Source organism: Zalophus californianus, chromosome 12 (genome assembly GCF_009762305.2).
Source record: "Zalophus californianus isolate mZalCal1 chromosome 12, mZalCal1.pri.v2, whole genome shotgun sequence".
Lineage (NCBI taxonomy): Eukaryota > Metazoa > Chordata > Mammalia > Carnivora > Otariidae > Zalophus > Zalophus californianus.
In genome coordinates this window covers 2,543,303-2,568,515 of record NC_045606.1, presented here as the reverse complement: position 1 = coordinate 2,568,515, position 25,213 = coordinate 2,543,303, and the positions used below count along the sequence as shown (strand labels likewise).

Here is a 25,213-nt window from a genome sequence, read left to right as displayed (position 1 = left end):
AACTTCAAAGACCTCAGTTTCTGCTTCCACTAAACCCCGTCAGCAGTTAAGAATTCCTAGTGTTGAAGGCATGGATGGCTTCCAGTGTCCTGCATCAGCCAGGCTGGCCACCGTCGACGGTGACACAGGCCGCCCCACTGGCCCCTCAGGCTCAGCAAGGGCAGCTTTCTGTGGCCCCTCTAAGTCAATGTTCCATTGATTTGTCTAGCTTCTACTAAAATAATGCCTATAAAAGAGACGAGTGGCTTAAGAAAGATTCTGACAGATAAAAGGAGTGATGCAAGCATACAGAAGTGAGTAGAAGGCAGGGCTGACACTGTTCCCGGCCCAGAAGCTTCTTTGATTTAATCCAAGGCTGTGGCTGGAAATCCAACCAGACCTGATTATTTGACAGAAAGGAAGGAGGTGGTGTGGGGGGGGGGGAGGGGGAGGGAGGGAGGGAGGGAGGGGAGGAGGGGAGGGAGGGATGAGGGGAGGGAGGGATGAGAGGGAGAGAGGGAGGGGAGAGGGGAGGGGTGAGGGGAGGGAGGGAAGGATGAGAGGAAGAAGGAGGGGGGAGGGTAAAAGGGAAGGGGGTGAGAGGGGGAGGAGGGGAGAGAGGGAGGAGGGGAGAGAGGGAGAGGCAAGGTGAGGGAGGGATGAGAGGAAGAGGGAAGGGTGAGGGAGGGGGCAGAGGGAGGGCTGAAGGGAGGGAGGAAGGAGGGAGGGAAAGAAATATTAAGAAGAATATGTAGGTATCTCATATACATCATAGTTATTAATAAGCCCCTCCATAAGCGTATGTTTTTCCCTGAATTATTGATCGCCTAATGGTTAACAAAGCATTTAAACACTAAGCATCCACACGGAACACAAAGACCCCTCGCCATTTTTTACTATGATGCTTAAATTCATACAGTAGTTAAGCCAAGCCCTCCACAAAATTTCACTCTACCTAATGACAACTATCGCAGGGACTCCTCGACTTTCCTACTTTATTAGCCACAGATAAGATGCCACATCCATGAAGTGGACATTCGTTCTTCCTGCCATGGGTGTGTACTTGTGAGTGAGCAACTGTACAAACGCTGAAGGTGTATGCTCGTTATTTTATCGATAATTGTGTTTGGTCCAAAAGGTGCTCCCTATTCCCTCAGACAGCTCTACCCTCTTCTTGGGGTAGCGAACCACATGGGCCATGAACACACTCAGTCTATGCGAACAACGTGCAGAACCGGGAATGATTACAGACACAGACAGACGCCGCCATGCAGCAAGTCTGGGCTTCTGCAGCAACACCCTCACTTCACAATGCAAAGGAAATTATTTTCGATAAATCTTCTGATGCCTTTCTTTCCTATTTTAGTAAGAAAATAAAAGCAATTAGAAAAGACCAAAAAAAGTATTTCCTTTTTCCTTTTCAAGTGACCCAAACTGGCAACATAACTCTCAAAGGTGGCGTGCCTCTGTCTGCAGGGAAACGGTGACTCCCAAGTCCCCAACCATTTCGGTTGCTGGCTTGCTGGCCTGGTAGCCTGCTTGTCATCCAGGGTTCAGAAGATGGTGACGATGGGCTGTGGCACAGCCCCATCTGAGCCAGTGATTACTGAGCTGCCGGAGCTTTGCACGCATGTCCGCGGGGAACGCCAGACATGCCCTGCCTCACGCCATCGAGGGACAGGGGCTTGGGAAACTCCCCGGTCTCCTGCTCTTCCAGGGGGGGCCCTGGTGTCTGCCCAAAATCCCTGCAGAAGATGCAACTTAGCTTCACTGTCACTCCAAAGCCATGACAACAATTTCACACTGTGTTTCCGAAGGCAGGAAGAATCTTTACCATATTTGATGGGCTTGTTGCAAGCATTATTGTGTATTATGTATTATAGTCAATTCTTGGAATAACCAAGTAAACCGCTCTAATCATTCCATTTCAAAGATCAAAACCCCAAGGCTCTCGCGAGTTGAGTGATTTATCCAAGGTCCTGGGCATTGGAAGGGAGACGGATTTGGATTAGAACTGGCTGGGGCAGAGCGCATGCCTTTTCCACTACGATGTTCTCTTCCTGGAAGCTGGAAGTATATCTCTGGAAGCGTCCTGCTCACCGTTTCATTCAGAAAGTATTTATTAAGCAACTGCTGGTGCGGGGCATTGTGCTGGGAGCCGCTGGGGTGCAGGTGAGCAAAACAGACTCACAGATAGCACCACCCGCAAAGTCATGGGTGCGTTTGGGGACCCTGCCTCATCGTCAGCAACCTCCATCCCGGGGCAGCACTGTTGCTGATGAGCTGTGTGATTTGGGATAAAGAGACCAGCCTCTCTGAGCCTCACCCTTAATATAGGAAAAATAACTAGGGACAGTGTTTGGGTTTAAACAGTTTAAAAATGGTAAATCTTGTTACGTTTTACCACCTTTCATGACCATTTTATCCCAAACAAAAGCTGCCATGGGCACTGTCTACTTGGAACGATGCTGATTCACACACACGCGGCTGTTTGTTCTCTCACGAGGCTAACCCAGTGATGTGACTCCAGCCCCCGGAATCCGTTCCAAATACAGCCCAAAGTTGAGACTCTGACGTTCTAAAAATCATGTATTTTAATTCTCATGTTATATAACATTTCTAATATTGTTTCATACTCTCTGCCAACTACTAATCACAAAGCTTATCTGCCCCTGCAACTATTCCGGACCAAAAAGAGACAGGGGTCCAAGAGCCCTCGCAGATTTTTAAATTTTAGTTTGCATCGCTGGATTTTTATGTTTTGTTTTGAGAGACAGAAAGAGTTCGGGTGAGGGGGACAGAGAGAGAGAGAGAGAGAGAGTCATAAGCAGGCTCCACACTCAGCACAGAGTCCGATGTGGGGCTCAATCCCACAACCCTGAGATCATGACCTGAGCCGAAATCAAGAGTCAGACGCTTAACCGACTGAGCCACCCAGGTGCCCCAGCGTCACCAGATTTTTATTCTAAATCTACAGCACTTTCTATAATAATAACAACGTAAACTTAGAGCTCAACTCAGGCTCGGCTGACCTCGAGGCCCCCAAACAAGGTTTGCCTTTGGTTCGGTTATACCCGTGGCCACCTCCTCCCAGAGGAAATGCCTGACCCTGCCTCCCACTGGCCAGACACTGCCGAGAAACCACACCAAGAGGTGGGTGTCACCCGGCTTAGTCCCAAGGGACAGGAAAGCAGAACTGGGGGGCAGTGTGGGGCTCCTGGAGAGCCAGCAGAGTTCGTGAGCTTGACCTGCACACCTCCGGCCAACGTGGGGCCACGGGCACCTGGGCAGACGCAGGTTCACGGAGGAAGGCAAGGGCGCCTCCAGGTGAGGAGACACAGTCAGCCAACCCCCGACTAACAAGTGTTTGGACACCTAATGACTCCTAAAGACTGAATCAAAGTTCTCAAATCCAAAAATGTGCATTTCCCTTAAAGAGTGCTAGGGAGGCAACAGGGTGTGCAACACTCCATATCCGAGCAACACGGTGCTCGGCACCGATCAGAACCTGGAAATAGTAAAAATGGCCCGTGTTCTCCGTCACGCGCCCTCCCCACTCCCTCGCCCACACCCAGGCACTGAGCAATAAATGAAAGCGTGCTTGAGCCCCCGTCCGTACCTCCTCCAGCGTGGTGTCTGAAATCCCGAAGCCCGTCACGTGCAGACTATGAAGGTTCTGTTCCAGGGCCTGGAAGAGCCCTTTGAAGCAGGCCCTGTCCGCATCCTGGGGAACACCATAGACCAGCTCCCCGCCACTGCTGTCTTTGAGGAAAGCTTGCGGGATGTAGGCCTGTATCAGAGACGTGGCTCGGGCAATGTCCTTCGGGTCATCGGCCTCCAGAACCGAAGGCTGTCCCAGAAAGGAAGTGAGGAACCTTAGTCCCAAAACACCAAATTTCCGGTAACCGATTTCACATTCGAAATTCCAGTTCAAAGCAGCGAAAGGGAGAAGTACCATTTAAGCCACGGGCATTTCAAGGACACAGTGACCATTTCCGATGGAGCTGAGCCTCCCATGCCCATCTTGGTCTCGGTTCCAGGCACGTCAGGCAGGCCTGGGGAGGGCTGCACTCACACTCATCCCCTGCTCCTGGGGAGAATCCCTTCTGGATTACAGGACAAGGGGCTGGGTCTTCTTAAAGGCGAGACAAGGATTTCCCCCCAACCCCACGCACAGAAGAAAGGAGCCACCTCAGGACAGTGAGATCCTCACCCCAAGTCAGAGAGGAAGCTCGACTCACGGCCCACAGCCCCTGGACCCCAACACCAGAGCCCCCTCTGCCCACCTCCGGCTGACGGGACCCCTGACGTGTACTTTTACCCCGCACGTCCCTTGCTTCATCCGCCTAAAGCTTTAGCCTCCTAGATGGACCCTGCTGCCAGAGAAATACTTCTGGAGCATCTGGGCCATGGGGCTACCTGGCCAGACATGGGACGTGCTGTTACCTGTCAGGGGCTTCTGACCCCCGTCTGGTTCCACTCAGTCAAACTGTACCACGGTCACAGGGGCTCACTGCCTTGCTCAGCCCTGGGGGTTTATTCTGCATCCAGGCCCCTGCACCCGGAGGCTTCGACTCAGTTACCGACTCCCTTTCCAGCCCACCCATCACACCGTAAGCCCCTTGTCCGGGGCCACCAGTAACTGGGCCTGCAGCTCAGCCTCCCCCGTCCCTAACCACCGGGAGCCCCACGGCCGGGCCCCAGCCTCACCGGCTCCTGAGCACACTGCACAGACACCATGATCACCATATTCTGTTCCCTTCTTGCTCGGGTTCACCCTTTCCTGCACCTGCCCTGAGCCCCCAAGGGCCTTGTGCCAAAACCGGGCTTCATTTTGGATTCCAGCAGCGTCAAGGACCAGACTGGACGCAGAAGTGGTATTCGCTGGTTTGCTCCAGCTTCCTACCTGTCTGGTGAGCGTCAGGCTGAGCCCCTGGCCGTAGGCCTCAGTCAGGCAGAAGGGGGGCCCACAGCAGCGAAGCCGGCCCTGCTGCAAGAAGGCCACGCGGTCACTGAGCGCTTCCGCCTCGTCCAGGTGGTGGGTTGTGAAGATGACCGTCCGACCTGCGTCCCGACAGGGTGGTGTCAGAGTCGGCACCGCAATCGGGACGCGGCGGGGGCGGGGGGAGACGATTTTAAAGACCATGGCTAATTTTTACATCGGAAAAAAATTGAGTCGTGCGAAAATGACTTAGCCACCTTTTAGAGGGGATGCCTCTTCCTCTGCAGGCACCCTTGGGGTTTTGATGCTGTTTCCACAAATCCTCCGTCCCCTGGTGAGTCACAGGGGCCACTGACATGCACAGAGGGTGACACAGAGGGGCAGAAACACCGAGTGCCCATGTGTGGCCACCCCAGCTGTAAGAGCCAGAGGCACACCCCTGCAAGGCCGTGGAGGAGAAATTTTAAAAAAACAAAAAAGGCTGGGAGGGCATCTCTGTCTCTCCTCTGATACTCGAGCCCCTTCACGGGTCTTCAGAGAATAATCTCAGGGTCACTTAAGAAGAAGCCTATATTTATCCCACGGAAGCGACCACTGCATTTGATTAAGGGGCGGAGAGTGGCCACGGTCTGCACTGATTTCCCCCAGGGTCAGGGATGATGTGACCATCACACGGGATAGGAGAGGAGAAGCCATCCTGACCACAGACAGCAGGCTTGGGAGATGGGCAGGGGGCCGCCCGCGAGCAGGTGGGCACGAGACCCAGGGGCCGCCCCAGGAACAGACCTCACGGAGCCCAGGGGCCACCTTCTGCAGAAATAATTGTTGTTTTTTGTTGTTGTTCTTTGTTTTTAAATTTCTATTCATTTATTTGACAGAGAGAAAGCGAGAGAGCACAAGCAGGGGGAGGGACAGAGGCAGAGGGAGAAGCAGGCTCCCCGCAGAGCAGGGAGCCCGATGCGGGACTCGATCCCAGGACCCTGAGATCATGACCTGAGCTGAAGGCACACGCTTAACCCACTGAGCCACCCAGGCGCCCCTCTTGTATATTTTAATAACAGTAACGATACACTGTCATTGACTGGACACCGACCTACCAGACTCTGAGCCCTACACTTTTGTATACAGTACATCTCCTTCTCCCGAAATCCTACAAGCCGGAACATGGACACCCAAGGAATATGATCATTTCTCCAGGGTCATGCAGGCATGGACAGCAGGAGCGTGAGTAGAATTCGGGAGTTATGCACTAATTTTTTCCGGCGTCTTTTCCTTCCTTACTTCTTCCAAGGGAGCCCAGGGCCAATCAAGTGCTCAGCGCCCAGCTCAGCACGTCGCAGGAGGGAGGGAACACACAGATCAAATCCCAGGTAGACTGAGCCCCACGAGCACCGGTGTGCCCACAGGGACCCCTCCTTCCACTCGGGGGTCCCCATTCTGCTACTTCTCTCCCTTATGGGCACATAGGCAAGAGAAGGGAGGGCTCTGTGATCTCACGGCAATGGGCAAGGGTCAGGATCTCTGGCACTGTGGTCAGCATCCTGTGATCTTGGGGTAATGACCTTCAGAGCTTAGACAGGGCCCCGAGAGGGTCAGGTCAGAGCACGGAGCACCCCAGCTCCCTGGGCCTCAGTTGGCCACCGGCCCTGAGCCTCTGCCCTGGCTTCCCTGGCAGACCCTCTCTCCCCCTCAGTGCCGAAGCCCAGGGCCCGTGAATGTGCAGGACACCAACTCTGGGCACCTGCCTGGGCCCCAGCACTCTGCTTGGCCTCAGGGACCGTGGCGAGGCTGCAGGAGGTCACAGGAACCCGTGCCACGGACACAACCTCGCTTTGCTGGTGTAACTACCCCGCCTCCCCAGCCAACACCCAGAAAGGAACAGAAGGTCACATCGGCTCGCTCCATTTTCCCGCCCTACCCGCTCGTAGAAGGTTAAGGGAGAAAAGCAAAGCAGCGTTTCTGGAGAGTTGGTGGTGACCCTGCCTCTTACACTCCTGCACCCCAGCAGCACCAAACTAGGTGTCCCTACAGCCGCTTCCTTCCAAATTCAGGTGTTTCTACGTGAAATACAGGTGCCAATGCTTCTTAGCTGTCAGGATCAGAGAAAGAGCCACAGGTGGGGGTCAGTAATTGCCCACCCAAAGCCGAAGCTGGAGACACGGGACAACACGGCTGAAACAGGGAAGGCCTAGCCCAGTGCCCCCGGCCGCCCGTGGCTCAGTGAGCTTCCTCTGGAGCCGAGAGCCATCCCCACGCCCATCTCTCCGTGCCCTGCTTCCCTCACCGAAGGAGAGGAGGCTCGTTCCACGTGCCAGCTAGGACACCTGTTCTAACAACCTGGGATATTCCGGGACGGCACCCAATTTGGGTGAACACGACTTCAACTGAAATCACGTCTACCATGCATTGGTCCCAGTCCGTATGGGAGATCAGACACAAAGTAAGCCTATCCTAGCAGAGCAGAGATGTTATAGACGTTAGAAAACAACACGGAGTCTGCTTGAGATTCTCTCTCCCTCTTCTCCTCCCCCTGCTTGAGCTCACGCTCTCTCTCGCTCTCTCGCTCTCTCTCTCTCCAAAATAAATAAATAAAAATCCTTAAAAAAATTAAAAAATAACAGATAGATCTCTATACACTCTTGTGACAATTCCTTCTTCTGTAAAAGGTAACGTGTCCTTATGGGGCTATAACCTGGCTCCTTCCACTGTATCGCTCGGAGACACAGCAGAAGGACGCCCCCGCTCCTACCTTCGCGGTACTTGAGGAGAATGTCCCAGATGCCGCGGCGTGAGCAAGGGTCCACCCCGCTGGTGGGCTCGTCCAGAACCACAGTCCTCGCTGGGCCGATGAAGGCAATACCAACAGACAGCTTCCTCTTCATGCCTCCGGACAGGACGCGGGTCTGTTTGTGCTGATGCTGTGTTAACTCCACATCCTCGAGAGTTCTGGAAGAAGAACAAAGCCCTCGCTCTTCCCCCTGAAACGCCTTAAAGCTCTGCTGCGGATTTCAGTCCATCAGGAAGGACCGGTAACAGCCAAGAACTTGGGGAGCCACAGATACGTGGAGGAGGCCCAGAAGCCACTCACGCCCGAGAGTCCTGACACGGCAGCCTTGGCCTTCTTGAGGTTCAGGTGGAATCTTGCCAACAGGCCCTGTGTGAGGCCTGGGCAGCAGGATCCACCGAAGACTGTTTTCTCAGTGGATCCTGGAAGAGTATTTTCTCAAGGGCCCGACATTTCTTCAGGACACTGGGAGCATGTGGGATGGCTGGGGGGCCAGCGGGGTCCGAGGAAGCAAGGCAGAGACCCAGCTCCACCGCACACCCAGGGATGGTCCGCACAAGCCCCGTGGGTCCCGCCCACATGCGCTATGTTGGTATCCACCCGCCTTCCTGACAGGGAAGCTCCTGGGAAACGCCACCAGCAAAGTACAAATTGTCAGCTGCCATTCTTGTGAAAGTCGGCCCCCCGCTCCCTCCCAGGGAGCTTTCTGTGCGAGAGCTCCAGGTCTCAGACGCCCCGTGCAAGGAAAGCCCCCCCACCCAGGCCTCACCTCCTTCCGTGGGTCTTCTCTTTTCTCACAAATAAGCATCCCACTCCCCGCGTGGCGCCCTGTTGATTCCGCAGATACCCATCCCTGCCTTCCCCTTCCGACATCGTGCTCATTAAGACCCCCGTCGCGGCGCCTTCCCCAAGCCTTGCCCCGAGCGCTCAGACCCAAGTGGATTCCCTCCCGTCTGAGCTGCGGGCATGCTTCTAACTCCCAGATCGCCAACAACCAGTCAGACAGGAGGCTGGACGGGGAGACGAATCATAAGGGTTCCACACAGTTGAGCGTCAAGAACCGTCTGGTCCCAGAAAGTTCCAGAATCCTAGGTGAAGACTTGGGCGAAATCCCAAGGACTTCCTTGCCGGATCCCTAAGTAAACATGTCCTGTCTGTTTCATCATTCATATACTTTCCATCCTGGCCCAGAATGAGCTCACACAACTTCCCAGGGCCTGACCCACCTTGTGTTTGGGGCAAGTGTGACTCAGTGTTTTCCACTGGGTGAATTGTCAACCGAAATTTATGCTGGTCACTTAGGCCCCTGCTTTTCAGGTGCTCCCATTTTTGACCGCACCCCAGTTGGGAGGAGGGGACAAGTGGTTTGTTTTCAGTAGACAACTGTCTAGACCCTCCGTTCCTACACAGACGTGGCCACCCACCCCACCCCACCGGGGTGATTCCACTATAGCAGAGGCTCAGCTGACTCTTCAAGCCAACTCACCCACACTAACCAGAGATCAATTGGCTGAGAAAACAAAGAGAAAAATCAAGCCAGTAAGATGTCAGGTATTCTCAAGCATGCACAGCCTAAGAACATTTTTACGTTAAGCCCCAAACCCCTCCAATTCTGTTTATCGAGGCCTGAACCCGATCACACCCACTCACGGCCAGGGGCACCCCGGACCTTGTCATGTCCAGTGACCACCCTCCAGAGGTCGATGCTAGCTGATCCCGACCCCCGGCATCACTCAACCCTGCCACACTCAGCTGCCCACCGTCCCCCACTCACGCCAGGCCCGCCTGCCCTCCCTTCCTCTGTGAGCATGACATCCCCGACACCTGCCTCCCCATCACGCTCCTAAAATTGCTCTGATTTCAGGCTGCTCACCAATGATCTCTGTGTCCTAAATCCACAAGTTGTTCCTCAGTCTTCATCGTACTTGACCCTGAACAGCATCTCATGAGTTTGACCGTCCCTCCTCCTTCATGGACCTGACTTCTCCTTCCCCACTGGTCTCTCCTCGCCCCCTGGCTGGTCGCGCTCACCCCTCCATTGTCTTCATGTCGAAGTGCCCAGAGCTCAACCCTCTGTCCTCCCTTGTCTACCTGCACGCAGGACCTCAATGACCTACCACCATCAAACGCCTGGAGTCCCCCGGCGCACCCCAGAACTCCAAAACCAATGTAACCACCTAACAACATCTCCCCGACCGAAGGCTTGATAAAATTCCTCTTCAGACTTCTCTTATCTCCTCTAGGCCAAATTAAGGGCAAAACAGTAATGACCTGCCAACCTGACAGACACTCCCTCTAAAGAGTCTACCAGGGATCCCACCTCCCCTGGAACACATGTTAACAAACCCACGAAATCGAGCGCTGCTCCTGGACCCAATTCAGAGCGTGGGGGCTCTAAATCCCTCGCTTTCAGTTTTCGCTCCCTCTAATTGAGAAGTGCTGTCCTAAAACATGATCTCACTCTGATTGCTTTTGTGCAAATTCGCTTCGTTGCTAGGTAACACGCAGCAAACTGGTAACTATTAAAGTCGCCCACATCCAACATCCAAAAAAAAAAAAAAAAATGAAGCCCAGATAGTGTTGTTAGGAGCCTGATTTAAGCTCAATCACAGAGGTTGCTGGGACCCAGAGTAGATGTATTTTTTAAATTAAAATAGGTGGTAACCTGGGACGATTTTTTAAACATCCAGCTTGTAAGGACCTGATGTGCCATTCCTCAAGAAGTGTCCGCTCCAGTTCAAAACAGACTCGCATCAAAGTAAATGCTTTCCCCTCACATCCGCATCCCCACTGAAATGAGCATGGTTATTACCACGACCAGGCATGCCTGAGGACACGGTGAGAGGCGAACCAGCCCCCCTGCAGAAGACAATGTCCCGCATGCCCACGTAACATGCCAACCACATGAACTTGGACAGAGGAGAAAAGAAAGAAACCACTGTGAGACTAAAAGCATGGGGCACCATCTGTGGTTTTATGGGCTCATGTCCCTTGAGGTTTGTCTCACCAATTCAGACTCCGCTCACCCCCAGAGCTGTAACATGACTGTCAGAATATGAGCGTGTCCCCAGAGAGATGGGATCTGTCCAAACCACCTGCCGCACGGCTGGTCTCCCTCCAGGTGCGGGGAGGCAGAGCTGTTGGGGTGGGGATGAGCTTCTGGAGAAGCAATAGGTCATTCTCCAACATGTTCAAGGCAACCACAGCGTGGATGTTCCCTGCCGCTTGGCTTTCAGATCCGGAGCCCGGAGCCATTCCTGCCTCCACCCTATTCTGCGTGTACAGTCTTGTTGTGTTTTATTTCTTATTACCAACAAGACAAGGTCTGCCATACTGTCTCAAGTTGGCTGTCTGGGATTCCGTGTGTGCAACTAGACCCATCTTAGCCTGAAGATGGGGGACTTGTTCAGGCAAGATCCCTTCAGGACTGATGGTCCAGATGCGGGCTCCGTGGTGAGCTGGGGCTCCTCCAGGCCAGACCCTCCCATATGCTCTTGGGGTGCTGGCTTGCCCATGCACCCACCTACCTGGTGCCCCCCCACCTGCCCCACCCCGCGTACCCACCTATCTGTGCACCTGCTTGCCTGATCACTTTGTGCCCACCCACCTACCTGGTGCCCCCCCCACCTGCCCCACCCCGCGTACCCACCTATCTGTGCACCTGCTTGCCTGATCACTTTGTGCCCACCCACCTGCCTGGTGCCCACCCACCTGACCATGACTCTTTGAGTGCGTATTTAAACCACTGTCACCTGCACGCACCGCCCTCACATCCCCTCACACCCTTGGAATCCCCGAACAGGTGTCTAGTGCAACACTAGAAATGTGCTGAGAACCCCCTCCCCAACGCCACCCCGCCAACAAGTGTCATCTTCCCCAGGCCTGCATCCCAGATTCTGCCCTGCAGCAACCAGCCCAAGGGAGGGGAGGCAGAGCCGCCGGCATCCAAGCCCCTGGTCAAATCCCGGCCTCCCCGTACGAGCTGGGGCCCCGTGGCTCTGCACCTCAGCTCCTTGCCCATCTCCGGAAGAGACAGCGGACCGAGCTGCCCCCATGCAGTGCAGCAGTGCCCAGGACAGATGGTGTTGAACAATCAAGTCCCAGCTCACCGCGTGGGCAGACGCAGTGCCACAGCAGGCCCCCGGGTCAGACCCGTCCGGCCCCTCAAGCTCACGCCTCTGAGACACACTCACGACTCGCCTCGCCGTCCTTCCCAAACTGGCTCTCTCCTTTTCGAGAAACGGTGCCACATTGCACGGGGCTGAGCAGAGATCGGAACGGCCACGATTTCCCCCTTTTCTCTTGCCCCACCACCCCGCTCGCGGCCTCACCACCGTGACCTCTCCTGGCCTCCTCTGCACTCAGAGCAGGGGCCCCAACGCCCCCGCCAGACCTCCTCCGGCTGCCTTGTGGCACAGCCTCTGACCACACCACGGGCTGGCCTGTCGTCCTGCCATCCTTCAGCGATGTTCAGGCCCCGCCCCTGCTGGTTTAGGGAGCCCCGTGGTGGGATTGCACATCCCCCCTCCCCAGCCTTCCCTTCCAGCACGTTCTTCCAGCCGCCCTCGGCCGTGTCGTTTGTTGTGCGTGAACTGTGTCCCCCCAAATCCACATGTTCAAGTCTAAAGCCCCAAGGCCCCAGAGTGTGGCTGCATTCGGAGATGGGGTCTTTAAAGTGGTAATTCAGGTTAACTGAGGTCATTAGGTTGGATCCTCACCCAATAGGACTTGTGTCCTTCTAAGAAGAGGGACCTTGGACATTTTCACATAGAAGGAAGACCATGTGAGGACACCGAGAGAGAAGGTGCCATGTCCACGTTAGGGAGAGGAACCAGCCCTGCCGCCCCCTTGATCTGGGATTTCAGCCTGCGGCCAGGGTGGAGTGAGCACAGGTGTCTTTAGGACGCACAGGATCCTCGGAGGATGCTGTCTGAGCAGTGACGTAGGTGGCACGGGCAGGGACACACGAGAGCAGCCCGGACAGAGGCAGCAGCAAGTGCAAAGGTCCTGAGGCCAAGACACGCTGTTTGATGTGTTCCGGGAGCAAGGCCAGTGTGACTGGAACAGTGGGATGAGGGAGAGAGCGAGGAGGGGAAGCAGGAGAACTTTCAAGCCATACAGAAGGTGGTCTTGCCCTGAATTCATCTAAAGCGCCAGAGTTTGTGGGTGAAAGGGGGTGCAAATAATGAATCTGGGACAAGGGTAACCCTGGACAGTCACGGGCACACAAGGACACGCAGTCCCGCTGTTACTGGCCGCCAGAGACTTGAGGTTTCCTCTGAAACACGGAGTCCCACGGTGGGCAGAGAAGTGACAGGACCTGAATGCGCCAACAGGGGACCACGGGCAGAAGAGTTGGGGCGGGTGGACAAGAAGGTTGCAGGAACGGAGGCTGGAGGCAGCCACCCCGAGCACCCAGGGGAGAGCCGGGGGCAGGCGGGCGGAAGAGCCGCCTCGCAGAAGGGCGCAGCACGGACGTGAGGCGCGGACAAGCCAGGCGGTGGGCAGGAAGGCGGCTGGACCCCCGCATCTCTGCAGCGGGAGGGCCAAGCCGGGGGCAGGCAGCAGCCGTGCGCGAGACGGGATGGTGGGGCAAGTCACTCCACCTGCCGGACTCACTTTCCAGAAATACCACCAAAGCTCATAAAGTACGGGGCAATTTCAAGACAACGTATTCCGCTTCTGCTCTCTGGGGCCGGGCCAGAAGAATCAAGGCGAAATTCCACCGGGGTGGAAATGCCTAGTTTTTATAGTTCACACCCAAAACCCTGCCTGCATTCACCCTCACCGCACACAGACCGTGCTACTTGTTGTAAAGAGTAAAGCTTGCAGAAATATTCTAAGTTGACAATAAGCACCCAGAGTCACCCCCCCCGCCCCGCAAGAGAACACAGCCCAGAGCACGGGCTGGACACTCTTCACACCCAACGGCCATCATGCTGTGGACCGTTAGCATATGGGATCCCCGAACAGGTGCCGGAGCTGCCTGTCAACATGGCCTGTTCCTCCCGACTTCGAAGAGTCTGCAAATCGGGGACGTCCTCCCTACCCTCCCACCCCCCAGCTTGGCCGCCACTCGGGTTCTCACGGGCCCTGCTCACAGTAGTCTCTCTCCACAGTCTCCCCCAGGGCTGTGCACTCTGCTCTGGGGTCACAGGATAAGCCTTCCAGAGCCTCAGCTGATCACCCTCCCTGCCCACACGCACCTGCTTGCATGAAGAAGTTCGACCCCCTCCTCAGGACCAGCTAGGCTCCTTGCAAGCCAGTTCTCAGCCCACCCGCCATTCCGTCCTATCCGGGCGCCCACACGGACCCGTGCCCCAGACACAAGCCTGGTCCGCGCGCAGCCCAGACCTCACGTTCCCGCCTGTGCTCACCTGCCCCCACTCCGAGGACAGGCCAAGTCCCGTTCAGAGTCTTCCCTGAGACCCTTCTTTGGAAATCCCAGCACTGGTGGCTGTATCAACTCCACAGATGAGAACTATTTGCTGGTTTGAGGGGCGCCTGGGTGGCTCCGTCGGTTGGGCATCTGACTCTTGGTTTCAGCTCAGGTTGTGATCTCAGGGTTGTGGGATCAAGCTCCGTATAGGGCTCCGCACTCAGCATGAAGCCTGCTTGGGATTCTCTCTCCTTCTGCCCCTATTCCCGCCCCACCCTGCTCATGCTCTCTCTCTCTCTCTCAATAATAATAATAATAATAATAATAACAATTTGCTAGGGGTTTTCTTCTCATAAATAAAGACACCAAAGATATTTTTAAAGCATCTCTTCCTACACCCGTCACTACCTCACGGGGCAGAGGGCAGAAGGACGAAGACACGGCTGGTGCTGACCTACTGACTTGCTGACACAGCTCCCTCCACGTCCACTGTGGAGCCTTTATGGAGGCAAAGAGGAGCAGGTGCTCCCGGACGGTGAGGTTGTCGAATAGGACATCCTGCTGCGGACACACGCCCAGCTCCCTTCTGATGGAGGACAAGTCTGTCTGCAGGTTCTTGCCGTTGATGATGATGGTTCCAGAAGTGGGAGCGTAGAGTCCCGTCAGCATGGATCTGCCCAAGAAAACAAATCAGGAGAGAACAGAGACAACCACGGCTCCTACCATCCTGCTTTCGACACAATCATTCACAAGTTGGAAGGAGCTTCGCGGGCTGTTGGCTGCCTTCATCTTGGAAATGCGGGCTTATGACGATGTTTACACTCCCCTAAATATGCTGATCAGAGACCATTCCAGTTGCGTGGGAGTTTAAGATTATAAATCCAACGTCGTTTTACAGATAAGGAAACCAGCTCAAGAAATGGCATATTTGGGGCGCCTGGGTGGCTCAGTTGGTTAAGCGTCTGCCTTCGGTTCAGGTCATGGTCTCAGGGTCCCGGGATCGAGCCCCTTGTCGGGCTCCCTGCTCAGCGGGGAGTCTGTGTCTCCCTCTGCCCCTCAGCCCACTCATGCTCTCTCTCATGCTTTCTCTCTCTCAAATAAATAAATAAAATCTTTAAAAAAAAGTTCAAAGCAAATAGTTCTTTTCATTGTTTAAGCATACTTTAGTCCTACCGAAAAAGAAGAGAGAGAAATGGACATATTCGCAAGGACAAGTTCGACAATGTCCATGCATTGTGAGCCCTCAACTTTTAAGCTCGTGATTCCTCTGGGATCCCGCGACTGGATTCTTTAATCAAACCTGGAGCCAGTGGACCCCAAACCAAAAATCAAGCCTTCGCAGAAAAACACAACCACACAAAAAGCAGAACATGAAAAAAAAATTACTCAGGTGATTAAAACATTTGCAGACATTGTTCCAAATTTCATCTTCCCAGAGATAGGCGAGCAAAATTAAACGTAGTGGTAGGACAGTGAGAAGTGTCATGGGACTCTCAAAGACGGAAGTAAAACCATGGAGCACTACTTGTCAGGAATAAAAGAATTAGGGATAAGACCCCATCCCCTGTGCCATTGGCGGAGGCTGCAGACCACCCCGCCCCCATGTAACTGTCCACCCAGAGCACAGAGTGGCTCCGGCAAAGGGTTCTGTCTGTCCTCTGTCTCAAAACAAAAAAGAAGGAAAAAAAATCTAATCTCAGGTGAACTGAGATTGTTCTAAAAAGCCCGTGTGTGATGAGGGTGAAACGGGTCTCACATGACGGTGGTTTTCCCGGCGCCGTTGGTCCCCAGCAGGGCAGTGATCTGGTCTCTGTGAAAGGCGAGGGTCAGATCTCGGACGGCCGCCTTGTGGGGTTCGTACTCCTTGGTCACGGACACCAGGGCAACGCCCGGTGGGCCTCCTCCAGGCTTTCCCTCCCCGTTCTGCTGCAAGGACCCTGAGAAGAAGATGTAGATTCATCCTGACGGACTCCAAGAGCCCCTGAAATAATGCTCACGTGTACCAGCCCAGGGGCCTGCCTTGGACTTGAATTGTAGCTCCGTGAAACACACACAGCAACTCAAAACCCTTCCTTACCAAAACCAAGGGGCGAATTAGGTAACGGCAAAACTTAAATGAGATGGCTGATTACGGGGGCGCCTGGGTGGCTCAGTTGGTTAAGCGTCTGCCTTCGACTCAGGTCATGATCCCAGGGTCCTGGGACCGAGCCCCATGTCAGGCTCCCTGCTCCGCGGAGAGTCGGCTTCTCCCTCTCCCTCTGCCGCTCCCCCTGCTCGTGTTCTCTCTCTCTCTTTGTCTCTCAAATAAATAAATAAAAATCTTTAAAAAAAAAAAATACATTGCAATGTTGACCGTGGTATAAACCACCATGATGGGAGCTTGTGTATCTATAGGTTGGCCCTGAAGTCCTGCTTTCGTGGAACCAGCAGGTGTCAGTGAGGCACAGAGGGACAGAGGATCGGGGGTCCCGCCCTGTCTCCCGGGACGCACACTCCTCGCTTGTAAGGGGCAGGGATGGTCTTGCTCTTACAGTAATGTCGGAAATACTAGCATGTGTGAAACACTTGGCGATTTCCACAGCCCACTCCACCGGGCAGCTGTCCCCCTTTGCTTTAATTTCTCACACAAATTCATGTTGGAACTGAAGCTTCATTTTGCGGCCATATAATATGTGCACAAACACCCCCAGGGCAGAGGGGCTGAAACAGCAGGTGACGCTAACAGCCCAGGGCTCTGGCCCCCAGGCTCAACATCATCAGGGGATTCTTTCTTGCGACTTGGTCCCGAGCTGGGTTTCTGAGCCCAAGACGGGCCCCGGCCAGCAGACACAGTTACAGAGATTCGAGTGGGGTGAAAAACAAGGAAAACCGGCCAGAAGGGAAAACATGTACCTAATACTGCTACTCTTTACAAACCTTTATTGTCAAAGTGCTCATTGATGAAGGACAGGTCAGAACCAGGCGCAGGCGGTCTTTTTGCCACTAGCCCACACAAATTCTTCCAGTAGGACGCGGTAAAAGGAAAATACCACGGTTTCCTTAAACCGAACGTTCCTAAAAAATAAGACACAGTTAAAATCGGTATCCTTATCTTTTTCTACGTGGAAGATTCTGTACGAGAATGCCTTCACTAATTAATACGCAATGTTATTCCATGTTAAAGCGTTGAGTACACATCCCACATATGACCCGGTGACAATCTGGGGGACGGTGTATTAGCCATGCGGGGAGCCCTCATGCTCTGTCTTCAGCCTGACCCACGGCCGACTGCTGGGTCCCCTGACAGCCGCCTCCCCCAGGAGGCCTTTGGAGCAGGTGTTCGGTGAACAGGCAGGTATTTATCCAAAAATAAAAGTCGCGTTGAGCGATTCCTGAATGTTCGCCAGAGTAAAGCTCGCCCCAGTCCCGTTGCCCCATTACGCAGCTGTCACTCTCTTGTCCCGTCTTTGACATCTGCATGGTTCCTAGACACGGATTAAGAGCGTGAAGGAATTAATCCATTAACACATTTACAAAGAAGAATACATAATGCCAACATTTCCATATGAAACATCGACATTCTTCAAGCGTACTCTCCAAATTCATTCCGGCCCACTTAACAGTCACTTTGCCCTCATTATATTGTTGAAATGAAAGTGGATTTAATTATTAACACCTCTCAATTTTCTTTAACACATCCATTCTAGCCTAAGTTCGATGCGTGCTCCAAATCCTCCAAGCGATTGAAGAGATGAAGGCCTATGTGAAGACCGGTTTAACACTTTGACCCTCCAGCCAAGGAAAGATGGGCGCCCCTCATCCGGTCTAACCCAAAGACTCAGAGACATGGTCGCAAAGCAGAATGGGCAAGTGAAGGAGGGTGTGGGGCTGGTATCCGGTCTAGCAGTCACTTCTGGTACAGGTGGAGCTGAGTCCCCCCAAATTCATGTCAAAATCCTAACCCCCAGTAACTCAGAACGGGGCCGTATTTGGAGGAAGGCTTTCAAGAGATAATTAAGGTTAAATGAAGTCGCTGGGTCAGCCCTCATCCAATCTGATGGGTGTCCTTATGGGAAGAGCTTAGGACACAGACAGGGAGTGTGGGCAGATCAACAGGGCATGGGGAGAAGGAGGAACCAGCCTTGCGCACGCCCGGATCTTGGACCCCCTCCAGCCTTCGGGGTGGGAGAGACTAGATTTCTCTTGTTTAAGCCATGCGGTCCGTGTCATCACACCCGCCCTCGAAAACATGCAACAAGCAGACAGAGTGCTCTCCAAGGCCCTTGCCAAGTACTCACTACCCCTAGACGGGAAGAGATGAGCCGCCCACAGATAATTCCCTCCTATTCCATACTCTCGGGCACTGGTCGGGACCCCACCTGTGTTCATTCACAGGGTCCCGCGACCACACGATGTGGGGGTGCTATTACCACCTCTCCCTTCCCAGGGGGAAGGACACAGGCGGCCAAGCTGTGCGCCGCAGCCCCGCGGCACCTGCCTCTCTGAACACAGGCCTGCAGCAGCGAGAACGCTCTGTTGCCCTGGATCCAAAGGAGACGGGAGACGCGCGTGGGAATATGGAAGGAGGAGGCCCTGCCCACGGGCACACGCACGCTGAGTTTGCGGAAATAAAAGGAGAGACGCCAACGGAGGCAGAAGTAGCCTCTTCGGCCAGTGCTGGTAGTTGCTCCTCTGGCCCCCACATCTGGCGTCTTCTGCTGAGGGACCCCGCCCCGGTGACCATCGCTCACTGCCCTTGACCGTGCCAGTGTGAGTGGGCACCACCTGTCGGACGGGCAAGTGGGCGGTGGCCCCAAATGCCTTGGGGGGTCAGAGTCTGCATTAGCAGAGGCAAAGGCGGCACCTGGATGCACGGACAGGAGTTTCAAGGACCCCGAACTGTCCCCAGGAGGTCCCATGAGACCTGATCTGGGGTCATGGCTACAGGGACGGGAAGGACGGAAGATGCAGGAGGGGCCTTTCAGAGCTAGAAAATTCACATCGGAAGACAGAAATTGGAAACAAATTGAATATTAATGGCCAGTTTGCTAATTAAGCCATCCCTGCTCTAATCTGTTTGCACTTTTAAAGTCCTGCTAATTAATCTATTAATGTAAATGGATGGGGGGGAAGCCTGCCAAATCCATTAGCAGGGAGGCCACTCAGCTCCTAGGCTGTCCTCGGCAGCTCCTTTGCTTTTGCTTGTAAATCCAAATGTGTTTTATGTGCACTCTACGAGCACAAGCATCCTGCTCACATTACCATACGTAATCGGGCACAGTAACATATGCAAAGGCCCTGCGCTTCTCCGGAGCTCGTCTCCTCCCAGGGAGCTGCCTGCTGGCTCACGTGGGCCAGGAAACTCATTAGCATTGCCCCCCAAAACCTGACAGTGATAAAAGCAGAAGTCAATGCAACTAGACAGATCAAGTGAAATCAGATTTGATTGGAAGCACATAAAGAAGGGTTTATGAAATGAAAAGACTTCGAGAGGACCAGATGTCTGCCGGGGAGCTCTGCGCAGGCCCAGGGATCTGCACTTGACCTTGAACCTGGCGGGCCAGGAGGCTGGGTCCTCACGGGGCCTCCCGCTCAGACACCAGGGTGAGAAATGCGGGGGTCTGGACCCACCCCATCACTCCACGGACAAGACCAACAGCAGGACACGGAGAGCAACAGGGAAACTGCCCACCCAGCCCCGGCGGGGGAGGCCTTGTTACCCGCCGGAGCCTCGCAAACAGCAATCCTCAACTTGCTGAGACTCTCACAGAGGGTGTTCTGGAAATGTGGGAAGGGGTACTTTTGGTTGGCACAGTGAATGGATGTTTTAAATTGTAGGCTTTATTATTATTCAGGCATGAGGAAGCCAAGAGATCAGGAAACCGGCCTTTGGAAAGATGGGTTGCTACTCAGGTCCCGGGAGGAGGGGACATGGGGCACCAGGCAGGGCCCCGTGGGGAAGCACCAGGCTCCATCAGGGAGGCTCAGGGGAGGCGAGCACAGGCAGGAGCCTTTACTGTGGCTGCTGTGGAAGGAGCAGGTGAGGTAGGGAGAGCAGGCTGGCTCTGGGGCATAGCAGCTGTCCCTAGTTGCTCAGTCCCTGGGGCAATGCGGGCAGGAGACAGGATAGCCTACAGAGGGGGTGGTGGAGTGCAGCTCTGGATGGCTGGCTTTGCAGATGAAAAGGGAGCTCACCCGCAAATCCTTTACTATCTCTAGGATTGGCTGGCCCTTGGGAGAGAGTCCCTCCTGGGTCCCTGAGGCTCCAAGATGTCAGAGCGTCAGATACACAGAAGATAAAAAGGCAGGTTAATAAATAGGGGGTAGCACAGATGGCCTTTAGTAGGCGGGCATCTGGGGTGGAGGGTGTCCTACAAAGGGCAGAACAACGCAGCCCAACAAAGAAGTGCCCTTGACCTGCCTTCTGTGAGGCTCATCCCACACAGCCATGCAAGTGAAAAGCCCCCGCTAGGGGTACCTGGGTGGCTCGGGCGGTTAAGCGTCTGCCCTCGGCTCAGGTCATGATCCCTGGGGTCTTGGGATCGAGTCCCATGTTGGGCTCCCCGCTAAGCAGGGAGTCTGCTTCTCCCTCTACCCGACCCCCCCCCCCCACCGGCTCGTGTCCTCTCTCTCTCTCTCTCTCCCTCAAATAAATAAATAAAAGAAAAAAAAAAAGAAAAGAAAAGCCCCTTCTAGCAAGTCAAGCCCAGGACCTATGAACACAAAGCTCCTGGGCAGTTTTAATACACACTGAATTTTCCAGGGAACGCAACCACCTTGCAAACCATTGAAGGATTACTGTCTGGCGCAGAAGTGTTCAGAATTTCAGAAAACCACATCATCAGTGCAATGCCAACTAGACGTTTTCGAAAACTCAAGGCCACACAGTTAAGCAGCTCATGTGACTCGGGACACGCAAAATCAGGACAAAACATTTGAGACGGCTTTTAACAAACTTAGAACCAGGTATTTTCAAAATTAGCAGAGTTCTATGAAATGCACTACGTTTTATTAATAAAGGTTCTTTTAGAAGCTATGTCATGCCTTCATCATTCTGTATATTTTTTAAGTTGCATAGCAAAATAATCCACTTTGTAAAACATCCACTTTGTAAAAATTACACATTGAAATGATTAATAGGGAGGCCTCCTATTGTGTTTGGTCTTACTCTGACGCTGTTGCCAAGTGTCTACCCCTTGGCTCTCTGAAACCCGAATCATGTTACTGTTTCTTCGCCCGATCCACCCTCCGTCCTGCCATCTACCAAAGAATGTTATCACCAGAGGCTTTACGACCCTCGGGACTGAATGTAGGCCCTTGCGTGGGTGAATTATAAGACAGGAAATATATCCTTGGTTACATTGCATCATTACCTGCCCCACTTTTTTTGATCTATTATTTATTATTAGAGAGACAGTGTGTGTGAGCTTGTGATCGGGGAGAGGAGCAGAGAGAGGACAAGCAGATTCCGCGCTGAGCTTGGAGCCCGACGTGGGGCTCGATCCCAGGGCCCTGAGATCACGACCAGGGCCAAAAATCAAGAGTCAGATGCTTAACAGACTGAGCCACCCAGGTGCCCCTGCCCCGTGTTTTAACATGAGAAGTTACTGGACCCCACACTTTCAAATAAGACCCAAATTATTGACAAAAGTGTCATTCTTGTATCCACTTTGCCTTGGCACTGTTTCATCTCACATTATTCCTACTTTAATTAAAATTATTCTCATATTTTGATCATATAGAAACAATTCTGATTACTATGAATGACCTTAATATTAGTTTTTGTAACAGTTTTCATACAATTTATCTCGGTCATATATTTTCTTTGCTTCCAGTGCCAAACGGCGGTGGCTCCTTTTCCTTCCCTTAAATCCAAACTTACACCATAAGAAGTAAGGAAAAGCATCTGAGTACTTCCCCTCCTAATAAAATCATGCCTCAGCACTGAGAATTTATAAGTTATTTTGTTACAAGTTACTTTCTTTTTATTTCTTTTATATTACAGTGAAGACAGTACATTAACTTTTTGAATCAGGTAGGTAAGCAGGCCTTATTATCTGTGAATTCCATTTCAGGAGAGCAAAGAGGCATTACAAAATATTTGTCTTAAAAAGAACGCATGGGGGGGCGCCTGGGTGGCTCAGTCGTTAAGCGTCTGCCTTCGGCTCAGGTCATGATCCCAGGGTCCTGGGATCGAGCCCCGCATCGGGCTCCCTGCTCGGCAGGGAGTCTGCTTCTCCCTCTCCCACTCCCCCTGCTTGTGTTCCCTCTCTCGCTGTGTCTCTCTCTGTCAAATAAATAAAATCTTTAAAAGAAAAAAAAAAAGAACGCATTGGGTCAGCAAGCCCCTTGAAATTGCAATCCCACTTATGAATCTTGAAAGCCCATCAGTATTTTCTGGCAATTTCATTTTTTGTTATTACTGGTAGTCTGGGTGAGAGTTAAAAATAAATAGTATAATTTGTACCATATATACATTATTGCAATGTAATGTAAACAGTGTCATTTAAGGATACGTAAGTTGCCATATAGGGCAATTTAATTTCTTGATTAAAAAAAGGAAGAAAAATCTGTCGTCATCTTTGGCCAACTCCATGTCTTTTTATCTTTAGATATGTTTTCAGGACACCTGAGTGGCTCAGTCAGTTAAGCGCCTGCCTTCAGCTCAGGTCATGATCCCAGGGTCCTGGGATTGAGCCCCGCATTGGGCTCCCTGCTCAGCGGGGAGTCTGCTTCTCCCTCTCCCTCCACCCCTCCCACCTGCTCATGCTCTCTCTCTCTAATAAATAAAATCTTTTTTAAAAAAAGAACTTCTAAAACTCAACCCCCAATAAAACAAATGATGCAATTAAAATATGGGCAGAAGACATGAACAGACATTTCTCCAAAGAAGACATCAGATGGCCAACAGACAACATCACTCACCAAGGGGGAAATGCAAATCAAAACCACAATGAGATACTACCTCACAACTGTCAGAATGGATAAAATCAACAACACAAGAAACAACAGGTGTTGGTGAGGATTTGGAGAGAGGGGAACACTCATGTACTATTGGTGGGAATGCCAACTGGTATAGCCATTGGAGACAACAGTATGAAAGTTCCTCAAAAAATTAAAAATAGAAATACCAAATGATCCACTACTTGGCATTTACTCAAAGAATATAAAACCACCAATTTGAAAAGATATACGCGCCCCTATGTTTACTGCAGCATTATTTACAAGAGCAAAGCTGTGGAAAGAGCCCAAGTGTCCATCAACAGACGAATGGATAAAGAAGACGTGGTGTATACATACAATGGAATATTACTCAGCCATCAGAAAGAATGAATTTTGCCATTTGCCATGACATGGAAAGAACTAGAGGGTATTATGCTAAGTGAAGTAAGTCAGTCAGAGAAAGACAAATACCATATGATTTCACTCCTACGTGGAATTTAAGAAACAAAACAAACCAACAACAAAAAAAGGAAACAAACCAAAAAAACCCCCCAAAAACAAAAAAACAGACTCAACTCTAGAGAACACACTGCTGGTCACCAGAGGGGAGGGGGTGGGGGATGGGAAACAGGTGATGGGGATGAAGGAGGGCACCTGTCGTGATGAGCACCGGGTGACGTATGGAAGTGCTCAATCTCCGCCTTGCACACCTGAAACTAATATTATGCTGTATGTTAACTATACTGGAATTACGATTTTTTTAAATTTTAACTAAATATTATTATATTTTATCCCTTATTTCATAAACAGTTCAGTCTACAGCAATGATTTCCCATATCCCACCCCCACATATATTCCTGTAAAACAGAATTCCATAGATGTGTAACTAGTTCACAGGAGTCCATACTACAAATGCAAAACTGATTCATCATCAGTCCACACTCTTAGACAGAAATGTAGGTTTGCCAGAGTTTTGCTTTCAAAGATAATGTGCAAGGAACATCTATGTGCACACATACTTTGCACTCACCTGGCTATTTCTTCAAATTTCTGAGTCAAAGAAAATAAACATTATTTTAATTTTTAATTTTTTAATTTTTTATCATTTTTTTAAAGATATTATTTTTAAGTCATCGCTAGAGCCAACACGGGGCTCGAACTCACGACCCCGAGATCCAGAGTTGCCCACTCCACTGCCCGAGCCAGCCAGGCGCCCTGAGAATAAACATTTTAAGAATTTTTTAACATGCGACAAATTTGACACACTCTACTGCTTGTCAACTGAGACTACTGCCAGTTATTTCATTTTCTCATAAACTAAACGCCTGCACAGAAAAATCAGGCCCATATTCCTCTACAAGTCATTACAGTTTTCATCTGAGAAGGAAACATTGTCTTCTATGCTCTGTGCGACATGAAACTATTTTATAAGTTTATCAGATACCAGCTTTTCTTTTTGTGATGGTTTATTCAAGTTATTTCCTCATATTTGTATTTAGATAGGTCTTCTTAAAATGTGAATTGGGAATGTTAACGTTTTCTTTCATGGATTCATTAAATAGTTTTTAGAAGCTTGTGAAGCGTCCTGTAATTTTATTTATTTGGATATTTTTAAATTCTTATAATAGAAACTCGATTTTTGTTATTTATGTCTCTGGCATCATGGTTAGAAAGGCCTTTGTTCTCTTTACAATGATAATTTTTCTAAAAAAAAACATACTTCCCCTATTTCCTCATTATTTTTAGTAATATTTATCTCTGATAAATTCATGAATTTTTAACCTTTCACATTGATTAAAAGTGCGACATTTAACACAAATGAAATTATTACAGTGGTTTGGCTCCCAAACTTTCTAGTTTTTCCAGGGCTCTACTATTATTACATGAGCACTCTGCCACTTTAATCCTTGACAATTTACGGTGAGGTTCTGTGTGGTCATCAGCCACCAGTCCCCTTCATTATTTTCAACAGTTTTTGACCACTGTCATTAATTTACATTTCTAGCTGCCCTTTAGAAACATTTCATGAATCAAAACCAAATTCCCTTTTTAGTATTTTTTATTTAAACGATTTATGTGGGTTTTGTTATGTTAACACAACGCTTCATACGAAATGGTATAAATTAATGTGGAGAAAATCAACACACTTAAAATGGTAAATATCCACATTAAGGAACATGGCATCTCTTTGTATTTATTCAAATCT

At 51.6% G+C, this 25,213-nt stretch overlaps 1 protein-coding gene across 1 annotated transcript in view; it reads right to left on the bottom strand.

The window, feature by feature from the left end:
• The window catches only part of ABCA13 (ATP binding cassette subfamily A member 13), a 366,584-nt gene that overhangs the window by 175,800 nt on the left and 165,571 nt on the right, over nt 1-25,213 (bottom strand). Inside the window, 6 exon segments of the mRNA XM_035723335.1 lie at nt 3,599-3,829; nt 4,886-5,043; nt 7,671-7,867; nt 14,540-14,758; nt 15,842-16,022; nt 17,002-17,139. Of these exon segments, the coding sequence (XP_035579228.1) occupies nt 3,599-3,829; nt 4,886-5,043; nt 7,671-7,867; nt 14,540-14,758; nt 15,842-16,022; nt 17,002-17,139 (1,124 nt within the window).